Here is a 13,122-nt window from a genome sequence, read left to right as displayed (position 1 = left end):
CTCCATTCACTTCCAACACACCAGCAGCACCCAGTCACACACTCTCCTCCCCCTCCATTCACTTCCAACACACCAGCAGCACCTAGTCACACACTCTCCTCCCCCTCCGTTCACTACCAACACACCAGCAGCACCCAGTCACACACCCTCCTCCCCCTCCATTCCTGTCCATCACACCAGCAGCACCCAGTCACAAATTCTCCTCCCCCTCCATTCCTGTCCAGCACACCAGCAGCACAAGGACACACACTCTCTCTTCCCCTCCATTCACTTCCAACACCCCAACAGCACCCAAACATACACTCTCCTCCCCTACATTCACTTCCTACACCCCAGCAGCACCTAGTCACACACTCTCCTCCTACTTCATTCAGATTGCCTTCCATTGCCTCCTGTATTTATGCCCCTGGTTCCAACAAACTATTTAGTTGGCAATCTAGAACGATAACCGCGCAGTGCTCACATACTATGGGGGAGATGTATCAAACCTTAGAGAGAGAAAAAGCAGAGAAGTTGCCTCATAGCTTCGAACTGTCATTTTATAGACTGTGCAGATAAATGATAGCTAGAAGCTGATTGGTTGCAACTTTATCCCTCTCTAAAGTTTGATAAATTTCCCCTTAAGTACAGTATGACATTAATGCATTTACTGAAACTCCCTGTAGTTACAAACACATACACGAAGCCCAGTTATCATTTTTACATCATAGCTGATGAGCTATTTTAATTAACAAAAGAAAAGAAAGGTCAAACGTTGTAGGTGGATTAGATTGGAGAGATTATGGATGCGTATAGTGGATGCGCTCTCTGGCAGCAGACAGTTCACAGTGGTTCTATTTATACGAAAGGTCTGGGAAAGGCCACAGGGACTAGAACATAAGACTGTGTATATGGCTTCATTCTCAGAGTATCGTCCACTATCACAGGCTTGGGGCAGCCAGGACGTGTCCATAACTATTTTCCCATGAAGCGGCCGCAGAGACGTCCTGCAGGTCTCATTAAGGTGCTATCAGAGTCATAGTCCCTATCTGTGCCTGCGTAAATAGATGGACGACATAAACTAAAGGAAGTTATTGGTTAAAGGAGAAGTCACAATCTGTAGAAACTCCTGCAGCCCTTTAATGCTTCTCTGTTCATTGGGCCTGATTCAGACCCGGACGCTATGCTGCGCTCGCTCGCTTTGAGCGATTTTTCGCAATCTGCGCATCCGTATGAGTCGCAATGCGCGTGCGCGAACCAGTCATTGTGTTTGGAAAGCGCTCGCCCGTACCCCTGCAGTCGGGCCGCTATTTTGAGTCACAGATAGCGCCATTTGTGGGTGGCAACAGGGGAAGGTGCTTGAAAACGGGAGTGTGGATGTGCGAACGCAGGCGTGCCCGACCGTCAGTACGGCGTTTAATGGGTGTGCATAATTATAAAAGTAGCGTCATTACACACGTGACTGGGTTGTATTTTAGCCTGAACTGCTCGCAATGTTGTGGTGGGAAAAGGCTACCACAAGCGCTGCGAGCAGCTCCGATGGCTCTCGATGTTCCCGATTAATCGTACAACTGCCGGAGATGACGTGTGTTGCGAGTGGCAAAGGGGCGTCTTTATACAGGTGCGAGCGCATAGTGCGGCTGCTCGCTATTACTTAGTGGGCGGCTTTACGCGACGCAGTGCGAGCACATGTTTTAAATAGCCGGCCCCTTTTAGCCAGCGAGCGGCCGCAAATAGCGTCCAGGTCTGAATCAGGCCCATAGTCTTGATTCTGAATATAAATAGGACAAACTGCGTAGACAAACCTCCATGTGGAAGAATTGATTGGCATTCCCTAAGATATAACGCCATGAGACGGCGGCACAGGGGCAGAAAAAGGCAGATGCCTGGGGCACAAGAGTTTTTGATCATTTGTATTAAATTATAGTGAAGTTTTCAATTTGTTTTATGAGAGAAAAAAATTAATGTTTTCGGCTACATTTATTTATTTTGTACGATGCTCCCCCCTTTTCAAAAAGTTGACTTTTTAACCTATTTTGCTCAGTCTGCAGGTGTCACCAGTTCTAGTGATGTCCAACTGAATAGCAGCAGCATCATAACAAAATAATACCATGCATAAACAAACTACTGTATGTATTTTAATGTAATTAAGACAGTTGGATTGTAAATATTGTACATTTTGTTAATGGTTTCCTTTTTACTCAAAATGGGAAAGGTGTGAAATTTCCCCACCATACAGGGGGAGCCCAGAGAAGTGGGGGGGTCTCGCTGTAAGCAGTAGTGCGATTTCCTTTGATCACACACTCCAATGTTGGTGGCGTGTAGATCCGATCAGCTGGTTGTTACGTTGGGCTGTCTACTATGGTAGCTTATGATTAATTATATCTTTTGTGGGATTTAATGATCAGTTAGGAATCGCAGACACAGGAAAACACATCAATAGACCAAAAGTTGTTCAACCCTAACAAATATGTGTTTGCCACTATCCTACAATCAAATATTTATGAATATTCTTGCTCACATGCCTTGCGGTGTAAGTGGAGCTTTATAGAGCTTTTAACGGGAACAAAATGTATCAAAGCTTATTTTCACCGGAGTTGGGCCTATTCACTTAGTCTACGCTACAAAAACTTAGTCTAGGCTACACTACAAAAACACTTCTCTGCTCCCTTACCGTCTCTCAAATACTTCAACGTTCTCCTCCCTGGTCTCTCCTCAGCCACCTCTGTCCTGTTCAATCTCTCCTTAACGCTAGACTTTCTATAACGCCATTCCATATATGCCTTCTCTCTTTGCTGATCCCTACACTGGCCCCAGTCCCTATCCCTTACAGCAGTGGTTACCAAACCTTTTTGAATCACAACGCGCTAGTGTGTCAGCATTGTTTTCACGGCACCCCTAAGCCAAAAGTTTCTCATTGAGAAATTCAGAAACAAATGTAGTAAAGGGAAGTAAATTGTGCTCACCTGTCATCCTTAGGTTCAGTTATGTGGTGATAGACAGGTTTCAGCTTCTGTTTGTCCACATATTTACATTACATTGACATAAATAATTTGATTTGGTGCTGGGCAACCCCTGCAAGTGTCCCAAGGCACCCCAGGGTGCCACGGCGCACAGTTTGGGAACCACTGCCTTAGAGGATTCCTAACCTACAAAGATCTCACACTATTCTTTCCCTCCTACATCTCCAAACTCATTACTTCCACAGTCCCTCCCGCTCTCTCCGGTCACCATAGACTACCAGATTTCTGCCTGATCCGTTCTTTCCCTCCTACATCCTTAACCTCATTCTATCTCCCTAATACTCCCACTCCTTCCCCACCCTTTTAGAATGTAAGCTCTTCCGAGCAGGGTCCTCCCTCCTCTTGTTCCATCCGTCCCCTTAGGCTCACAAAAAGAGCCAATAGGTATAAGCTGTAACAATGTCTGCTCCTCCCCTTAGTACATCACAAGGGGTCTCAGGACCTTATTCAGAGTCGCGAGCGAGCGCTGAGCGGTCGCAACCGACTCGATGTTGGTCCACAGGGCATGCGCACGACGGAGACTGCTCCGTCGTGCGCATGCGCGAGCCCCCGCTAACGACGGATCACCCGTCGTTAGCGGGCTCGAAGCAGACGGAGCGAGCTGTCGATGTTGATTGACAGCTCGCTCCGTTTGCTGGGCGGGCAGGGGGCGTGCCCGGCCAAACGGAGGCATTCCTTTCGGAACGCTTGCCGTTTTGTGGGCGTCCCCACTGACATCATCAGTGATGTCAGTGGGGAGCTTCCTACTCAAACAGAGCAGGAAGCTCCCTGGGGCTTAAGGTTGACGAGACCCTACCCTAGGGTCTCGTCGTAAGCCCCGATGGTCGCGATGGTCGTTAGAGCTGTGGGTGTTAACCCACAGCCTAACGACCGACATGGAAGCGGACGTTCAGGATGCAAGCGGCCGCCCTGTTTCTGAGCGACCGCTTGCATCCTACGACCACCTCTGAATGAGTCCCTCAGTGGAGTCCCAGTACTTCCCAGTGAATGAATAGGCCGCATATATTGTATCCGCTCACAAAGTATGTGCCTTCGGTTTGTCTGCTGATTGAATGGTAACATTATCTTAATGATGTTTTTTTCCTTCTTTCCTAGGTTATAACCCTGGAAGGATGGGTGGATATCATGTATTATGTCATGGATGCACATTCTTTTTACAATTTTATATATTTTATACTACTTATAATAGTAAGTATCAGCTTTTGTTACGTGTTTCTTACAGATGTTGGGAGTTTGGAGTTTATCCATGTCTGTGCTGTACACTAGAACTTTTAATTTCTGCAAATTAAAATTTAGGTTACAGAGGCAGTACATCCATTGGGGTAGGTGATATCAATCCTGGCATTGCTCCTTTAAATGTGTTTTATTTTACATTACGGTAATCTGTTTCTTTGGCAACTGAAAAATATCTCTATAAATTAGGCATTGGCAACCTTTGATTCTCCGGGTGTTATAAAGCAGCAACTCCCAGCTTGCCTTGCCACGATAGGCTGTCAGGGAATGTTGGGAGTTGTAGTTCCTCAATACCTGGAGTGTCCCAGGTTTCCTTCCTGGTATAAACAGTTACATCATCAATGCCTCAAATATAAATCTACTTAATGCTCATAATACTAGTGGACTAATGTGTAATGTGTGTCTGTCCACATTCATCACCTGGAAAATATTTTTTTCCCCGTCGCCAGAGGTAAAGATTAAAATAAAGTATTGGCAAATGCACTCAATGGCCACTGTGTTAGGTGTACCTTTCTGGTACTGGGTAGGGCCCCCCTCTGGTACTGGATGGGAACCCCTCTTGTACTGAATAGGACCCCCCTCTGGTACTGGGTAGGACCTCCCTCTGGGACTGGGTGGAACCCCCTCTTGTACTGTTTAGGACCCCCTTCTGTTACTGGGTAGGACCCCCCACTGGAGCTGGGTAGGACCTCCTTCTGGTTCTGGATAGGACCCCCTCTGGTACTGATAGGATCCCCCTCTGGTACTGGGTAGGACCCCCACTGGAGCTGGGTAGGACCCCCTCTGGTACTGTGTAGGACCTCCCTCTGGTACTGGATAGGTCTCCCCTCTGGTACTGGGTAGGCTCCCCTGTGGTACTGTGTAGGACCCCCCACTGGTACTGGGTGAGACCCCCCTTTCAGGTATTGGGTAGGACCCCCCACTGGTACTAGGTAGTACCCGCCTCTGGTACTGGGTAGGACCCGCCTCTGGTATTGGGTTGGACCCCCACTGGTACAGGGTAGGACCTCCCTCTGGTACTGCGTAGGACCCCCACTCTGGTACTGGGTAGGACCCCCTCTGGTACTGGGTTGGACCCCCACTGGTACAGGGTAGGACCTCCTTATGGTACTGGGTAGGACCCCCCCTCTGATACTGGATAGGACCCCCCTCTGGTACTGGGTAGGACCCCCCTCTGGTACTGTGTGGGACCTCCCTCTGTCTGGTGCTGGGTAGTACCCACCTCTGGTACTGGGTAGGATCCCTCTGAGCAGCCTGAATTCTCTATGGCATGCACACAACACGGTGCTGGAACATTCCTTACACACTCTGGCCTATGGTGACATTATAGCAACACGCAGTTGCTGCAGATGTATCGGCTGCACATTCATGCTGCGAATCCCCCGTTCCATCACATCCTAACGGTGCCCTATTGTACTGACATCTGGTGACTGTGGAGGCCATTGGATGGCACTGAGCACATTGCCATGTCTGCGGAACCACCTTGAGGTGACGTGTGCTGTGTGACATGGCGCATTATCCCGCTGGAAGTCACCAACAGATGATGGGTAAGCTGTGGCTATAAAGGGATGCACATGGCCAGCAATGATACTCAGGTAGGCTGCAGCATTTTAACCTGCTCAGTCAGTATTAAGGAGTCTAATGTCCCCCACACCATGACTCCACCACCAGCCTGAGCCGATGAGATAAGGTAGGTTATGCAATACTCAGATATCCGCAAAGATGGGCTAGATAACCCCTAGGTGTATATAATTACAGTACATACATTTAATAAAAAAAAATATTCTGAGTATTTGTTTTTAAATTGCTATTTAATTGCTATTTAAGTGATTACATTTATCATACAAGAGGGACACTGGGACTGTGGACAGTCCTTATTGCATGTGACACTTATTACAAGCAAGGGACAAGCCCAAAAGATGTGTCTTCTCCTCCCCTTCCTATAATATCTATAGTCTTGCTCTGCAAATTAGGAATCCTGTTTCTGCACATTTTCATGAGGCGAGATCTTTCCTCTGCCCAACTCCTCACATCATCATCTGCTGTAAACGCCTGCTCCCCTGCCGGTGCCCCCAACCTGCTACAGAGACCCGAGTCCTGTGCCGGCAGCTCTTACACAGACCTTTCCAGATAGGACAATGCTGGGAGAATAACATTTTGTTTATGTTGCTCCGTATGCCTGTGGTTAATCTAGCAAAATCAGGCCTGTAGGTCACTTGCTACCGAGTGAGGCGTTCAAGTATCACATGAGATTATTGTTGCTGAAAATAACAGAGTGAATACTATTTGGCAGCCGTTTAATGATTTTTTCTGTGGTAAAATTGTTTCTTTTTTCGTTTTCCTGAGACATTTCACCAATAATTGTTACAGATAGGATGTCATAAGTACACAATTTTGAGTCGATTAAAAATATCTTTATTTTATATATACATACATATATATATATATATATATATATATTTTTACCCTAAGTATCTACAAAAGCTATACAGTGTATTTTCTGTATTTTTGCACACATCTTAATGAGGGCACCAAGGCATCTGGCCTTGGTGTGGCTGCCATTTGGTGCCCCCATCTCTCACTAGCTGTGCACGCAGCCTAGGAAGGGTAATACCAAGGAATACAAATCTATTGGTCCATGGTGTCACTTTCCCTTATAATCCATTGTAGAAGGTGCAGAATAAGCCTGTTTTTGTTTGCCCTAATATACTACCCTCCAACCAGTTTGTGGAGATTTTAAGTTGTTGCGTGTTGTGTTATAGGTAACCTTATGCATTTAATTGTACAGTAGCGGCCCTGGCTATAGGCCACAAAATGGCTGCCAGTACTGTTTGTAGGTGACAGGAGCAGTTGATTCCAAGGTACATCTCTCACTCAGGACAATTATGTCACCTATTTTTTTATGTCAACAAATGTCTCTTTTTCTATGGTTGTTAAGCCAGGAGGTAGCTGTGCTGCCAAACAGTTGTCCGATATGTTTCCATATTGTCCTGTCTTACAAGAAGAATATTGTGTTATCAATATTGCGCTCTGCGGCTTCAGATCTCCGTTCAAACCATTTTTATTCTCAATTATCTATTTCCCTAGGTGGGTTCTTTCTTCATGATAAACTTGTGCCTGGTTGTGATAGCAACACAGTTTTCTGAGACGAAACAGCGAGAGAATCAGTTAATGGAGGAGCAGCGGGCTCGTTACCTCTCCAACGACAGCACAATCGCCAGCTTCTCCGAGCCGGGCAGCTGCTACGAGGAGTTACTTAAGTACATCTGCCACATTTTCAGGAAAGTCAAGCGACGGACGCTACGCTTTTATAACAATTGGCAAAGCAAGCGGAGGAAAAAGGTCAACCCCAACAGCGCCGCCATGAACGGGCAGGGCCGAGGACGCAAGTGCAAACGGCGGATCACTTCCATCCATCATTTGATCCATCACCATCATCATCACCACCACCATCACTATCACATAAGTAACGGAAGCCCCCGTGGACCCAGGTCAAGTCCGGAGATCTGTGATGTAGAGATGAAGATCATTCAGCCTAGGAGCCAGCTGAGGCTTCTCCCACCGTCCCCCAGCCATCAGAACTCACCGCCCAATAGCGAGTCCGTCCACAGCATCTACCACGCGGACTGCCATTTTGAGGGGCCCCAGCTGAAACCATGTAAGTCTTCCAATGCCTCCCCTAACACCAAAGTGGATGCTGTGCTCAACCATACCAACATGAACTATCCCACCATCCTGCCTTCCCCGACCAGCAAAACCAGCCCCACCACCTTGCCGAAAGGAAAGAGGAGAGACAGTACCCCGGTCAGTTTGGTGAACAGCCCGGTCAGTTTGAATGCGGATTCCTATGGAAAGATCCACCACCTAGTGGGAGAACATGGTAAGGCAACATATCTTTATTACTAAGTCCAGTTTACATTGTATTACATAATAGCACACATCTAAGATACAACTAAAAGGGGAATCCCACCTTCTGTGAATTCTATTGTCTAGGTGTATTTATTTTCATTGCAAATACAACGGGTCTGTTGTAAATGTTCAATTAAACCCAGTACAGTAATGTCTATCCAAGGACACCAAAATAACAGCATTCTGAACCGACAAATACATTTATCTTCTTGTTTTCTTGCCTTTCTTGTTATATGTCCTACATACCGTATATGGAGTATATTTACAAAAGTGCGGGTTTTTAGAAGTGGCTTGTTGCCTGTAGCAAGCAATCAGATTCTAGCTATTATCTTCTAGATGGTGCAAAATAAATGATAAGTCAAATCTGATTCATTGCTACGGGCAACAGCTCCACTCCTAAAAACCTGCACTTTAGTAAATATATCCCATTGTGTCGTTTGCAGAGCCAAGTGGGATTGTGCTTTCTAGATAGGATGGTGTTGAAAACAGAACTTGTTAGGAAAAGGTCTTTTGTGGGGGGTTTTGCAATGGTTGCACTGACCTGCAGATTCTCAGTGCAGGTTTTCAGGGTGACGTACTGTTTAGGCTAAGCTTTTAACTCTTTCATTTCCAGAGAGAACACTGACCAGGAGATAATTCAATATATCTCCAAAACACAGTATATTTACATTGTGCATCCATAGGTGATGTTGCTACGGTAAATAGCGTGATCATAAATGTTCATCAGCCTGGTGGCACAGTACTGGGGTCAGGGTCTTGTCTGTGTAGAGTTTGTATGTGCTCCACACTTTTTTTGTCTGGGTGCTTCACTTTCATCCCATACTGCAAACACATAACGGTCCTGATTGTGAGGTGGATGCAACGGCGATGTCGGCCGCAGGTGCGATGTCGGCTTTAGTGGAGCGATCACGATTTTGTAAGCACAGAGCCGCAGTCCACATGTGGACGCACAATATCAGAAATGTACGGGGCGTTTCTGGACGGCGACTGGGAGATAACAAGGACGGTGGCTAAAATGACGCACGGAGATGTTGTGTCTTATGGAAGCGGTAGCATACAAAGCCGCTGACATAGGTGGCCATACACGGATTGAGAAACTGCATCTACTATAGGGCAGGTGCAAGTTTCGATGGTGCGACCGATGTTGGCGTCTAAAGACATTGCACCTTGAGTGAGCGTCTCAGTCCTTGCACATTGGGATGCACGGATGTACACCAAGCAGGGCTGTAAGGAGGGAGGTGCGCCAGGGCGGAATCTGCTATGTTCACCGGCCGCTGCAACCTGCCCTGCTCCTGCAGTGTGTGTGGGGAGAGACCTGCAGTGCAGGAGTTTCCAGCGATGGAGAACCCTGCCCTCCACCCATTCCCTGACGGTATAGGTATGCGCTCTGGGGGAGCGGGTGCGGATTGACGGCAGTATGGCACAGGGCGCACTGCCGCAATAATATGGCGCTGACACCAAGGAAGGGCTTTGTAGCAGCGCAAGCATAAAGACGCAAAAGTGACTGCGGCAAAAGACGTGTCCACCTCTGTGTCGGCTCTGAATCAGGCCCACTGGTAGGTTCATTGGCTGCTGACGTGTGTGTTAGTAAATTTAGAGCTCTAACGGTGTAGTGAATGGTGTAATATTCTCTGTACTGCACTGCTTTATCTGGTGGTACATACATAAAAGATGATAACGTTTCTGTTGTTCATTACAACCTTCCTACCCTTTGTCTGTTCAGGATGAGGTCTGCTAATATCTTACAATTATGTCTATCCCCCAATTAATTCACAATTATGTATATCCCCTAATTAATAATTATGTATATCCCCCAATTAATTCACAATGACGTATATCCGCCAATTAATAACACAATCTACAAATATATTCATTTTTCTGCTTGTTTGTGTTTGTTTGGTAACATATACGTGATCCCCTGCTCTGTATCATGGAAAATTATGTTATTTATTTATTTAATTTTTTTTGCAAGAATCACATTTGTTTCATCAAAGCAAAAAACAACCAAGTAGTAACTTTGTTGTGATGCGATGTTTAGTCCAACTTATTTTCCACTGTAAGGTTGGAATACCCAACCCCTGATATATAATGCTATGAATGACACTGCAAGTGTGATATTGCAGTTGACTTTATAAAGCATATTGCCCTCTCACCACGCTGTGCCTGCATGTCTTTGGTTACATGGGAAAACAAGTTGGACACATTCATTGCACGACAACAAAGTTGACTACTGGTTGTTATTTGCTTTGTTGAAACGGGCAGGGTATGATTGGTCGACAGTTATCATGTTAACATTCTAATCCCTACCCTTAATACCTCCCTCCCCTCGGCAAGCTAACCCTAACCTCCCCCCGCAGCTTAACCCTATCCCTCCCGGAGGCGCCAGACTCTAACTGTCGGCATCCTCAAACTGATGACATTTCACATGGCGCATTTGAGCATGTCGATTTGGTGCCTGTCAACAGTTTGAACAATGTTGACATACTAATGTCGACATTACGACTGAATGAATTCAGGTCTTTGGATGTCATTCCACCGCAGATTCTAGACATACTATACATTTACTTTTAACTTTTCTATCGCTAAGTAAAGCCTCCTTATTAATATATAATGCATTTTTATTTTACAGTATGCTTCATTTGTTTTTTTATACCTTTATGCATTTATACATTTATACCCCAGGCAGGGGCGTATCTATAATGGGTGCAGGGCGTGCGGGGCACACCGGCCTCTGGGTCCAGGGGGGCCCACACCACACAGCCTGCACCCATACTTCCTAATATTTACCTCTCCGAAATCCCACATTGGCTGGAGAAGCGCTACACAGAATGCCTGGAAAATGGCCGCCGCGGCCACTATTCCGGCGTTCTGTGCATGCACAGTAGGGAAATCGCCAGGAAGAAAGGCTGCCGCGCCATTTTCCCGTTGTCCTGCGCATGTGCAGTACACGCCGGAGAGAGAGAAGGGGGCCCCAGATGGTGAGTGAACACGGGACCCCTTCTCTGTAAATACACCCCTGACCCAAGTTGAGCGATTATCAGAAGACTGTGCATGCCTCGCAATGCGCGAGCGTGAAGGTGCCCTTGTGATCCCTCCTGTTATCGCAGAGAGATTTACAGGAAGTTAGGGGGTGGATGGAAATGGGGCGTTTGCGGGAGGTGACAGGGGAGTGGTCGGCTAAACGCAGATTGGGTGGAGCCATTTTAGGGGCAGGTAATGGCGGGTGTCAGCAATCCCATTCACAGAAATCATACCCACAGCGTGTTTGCCCGGCCGGCCGTGCTGTGTGACTGCGTACATCGGTGGGCCTGTGTATGGGATGCTGCTGCGTTCCGGGTTGCGAAGGCTGCGGCGGGGTGTCTCTATACTTTTTGAAGGTGGGTGCATTTTTTTCACAGATTCGCACCTCCGCAGCTTGATAACTAGCAGCTGCGGTCGGGACTGCATCCGTCTCGAAATCAGGCTCACAGATTGCTAGACCTATCAATGGTCAGACATTAGGTTTTTATAGCAGTCAGAATAACAAGTCCCCTTTAAGACAATAAGACAGAAGTTCCCAAACTCAGGGCCTGATTCAGAGCCGCTCGTAAGCGTTCGCTCCGAGCGATGTTCGCACAACTGCGCATGCGTATGGGTCGTAATGCGCATGCGCCAGCCAGTCAGTGCGGTCGGAAATCGAGCGCTCGCAAAATAGCGAGTGCCTGCTAATTTGAGTGACAGGATGAGGCATTTGTGGGTGGTAACAGGGGAAGGTGCTTGAAAACGGGGAGTGGTGATCCGAACGCAGGCGTGCCAAACGGTCAAAACAGACGTTTTAAGGGTGTGCATAATTAACAAAGCAGCGTCATCGGCCACGTCACTTGGTTGTCTCTTAGCCTGAACTGTTCGCATGATTGCGGTAGGAAAATCCTACCACAAGCACTGCGAGCAGTTCAGACGCCTTTCGATGTACTTGATTATTCTAATAAATAGCGGAGATGACGTAGGATGCGAGCGGCCAGGGGGCGTCTTTACAAAATAGCGAGCGCATGTGTCGTTCGCTCACTCAGACATAGAGGCGTCAACAGACCGCAAAGAGCGAGCGCTCAATTTAAATATCCGACCCCTTTTTCTGAACGAGCGAGCGCAAATAGCGTCCGGCTCTGAATCAGGCCCTCTGTCCTCAAGACTCCCTAACAGTCCAGGTTTTAAGGATATCCATGCAGGACCACAAGTGACTTAGGGCCTGATTCAGCAAGGATCGCTGTTGCGATTACGCACGCATTCTCCCTGCAAAGATATGCTAATGATTACAATCGTAATGCCATACGCAATCTAACATTAGGGCGCCCCCTTTACCTTACACACATCCATAATACTTAGCAAGACTGCAAAACCATCGGTGACATCAAGTACAATCGCAGCCTCACGCACACTTGCACAAGGTCTGACCTTACTCAGAAATCGCCTCATCGCACACAGTGGAAGCCCAAGCTGCGTAGGGCATCACGGTGGATAATTTATGCACGTCCCTGCAACGGCGTTCAAACGCACTGGCACGCCTGCGTTTCACCCCCCCCCCATTACTTCCCCCAAATGGTGCTTCCTGTCAAATACTCTGTGATGGTTCTGCGTAGTCAATGCGATCGTGCACTGTGATGCATACACATCGGCCAATTGCGTGCGTAATCGCAATAGTGATCCTTGATGAATCAGGCCCTTAATTAGTACCTCAGTCAATTAGATTTAAACCCCTGTGCTCAACCATTGATATCCTGACCATGAATAACAGAGTTCAACTGGCGTTTATTTTATTACATAGTTTCCATTTACTTCAATACACTTCTCCCATCGATTCTCCAGCCTCTTGTTTCTGTTCAGCAAAAAGTCCGGTGATTGGTCCTCAAAGCAAACCTGTATAGCAGCCATGCATCGTCATCAGACGCAAAAGTCTTCCCACAAATGTGTTCCTTGAGCCTGAGTGTGATGTCAGTTTGTT

At 47.0% G+C, this 13,122-nt stretch overlaps 1 protein-coding gene across 4 annotated transcripts in view; it reads left to right on the top strand.

Annotated features, from left to right (window-relative positions):
• The window catches only part of CACNA1H (calcium voltage-gated channel subunit alpha1 H), a 577,698-nt gene that overhangs the window by 390,478 nt on the left and 174,098 nt on the right, over positions 1–13,122 (top strand). For all 4 annotated transcript variants that reach the window (XM_088464812.1, XM_088464813.1, XM_088464811.1 and 1 more), the window contains 2 exons: positions 4,098–4,190; positions 7,323–8,115. In XM_088464812.1, coding sequence (XP_088320938.1) covers positions 4,098–4,190; positions 7,323–8,115 — 886 coding nt within the window. The remainder of the gene's footprint in view (positions 1–4,097; positions 4,191–7,322; positions 8,116–13,122) is intronic.

Source organism: Taudactylus pleione, unplaced genomic scaffold (assembly GCF_031769625.1).
Source record: "Taudactylus pleione unplaced genomic scaffold, aTauple2 ptg000061l, whole genome shotgun sequence".
NCBI classification, from domain to species: Eukaryota; Metazoa; Chordata; class Amphibia; order Anura; family Myobatrachidae; genus Taudactylus; species Taudactylus pleione.
This window is presented reverse-complemented; position numbering and strand designations above follow the sequence as displayed.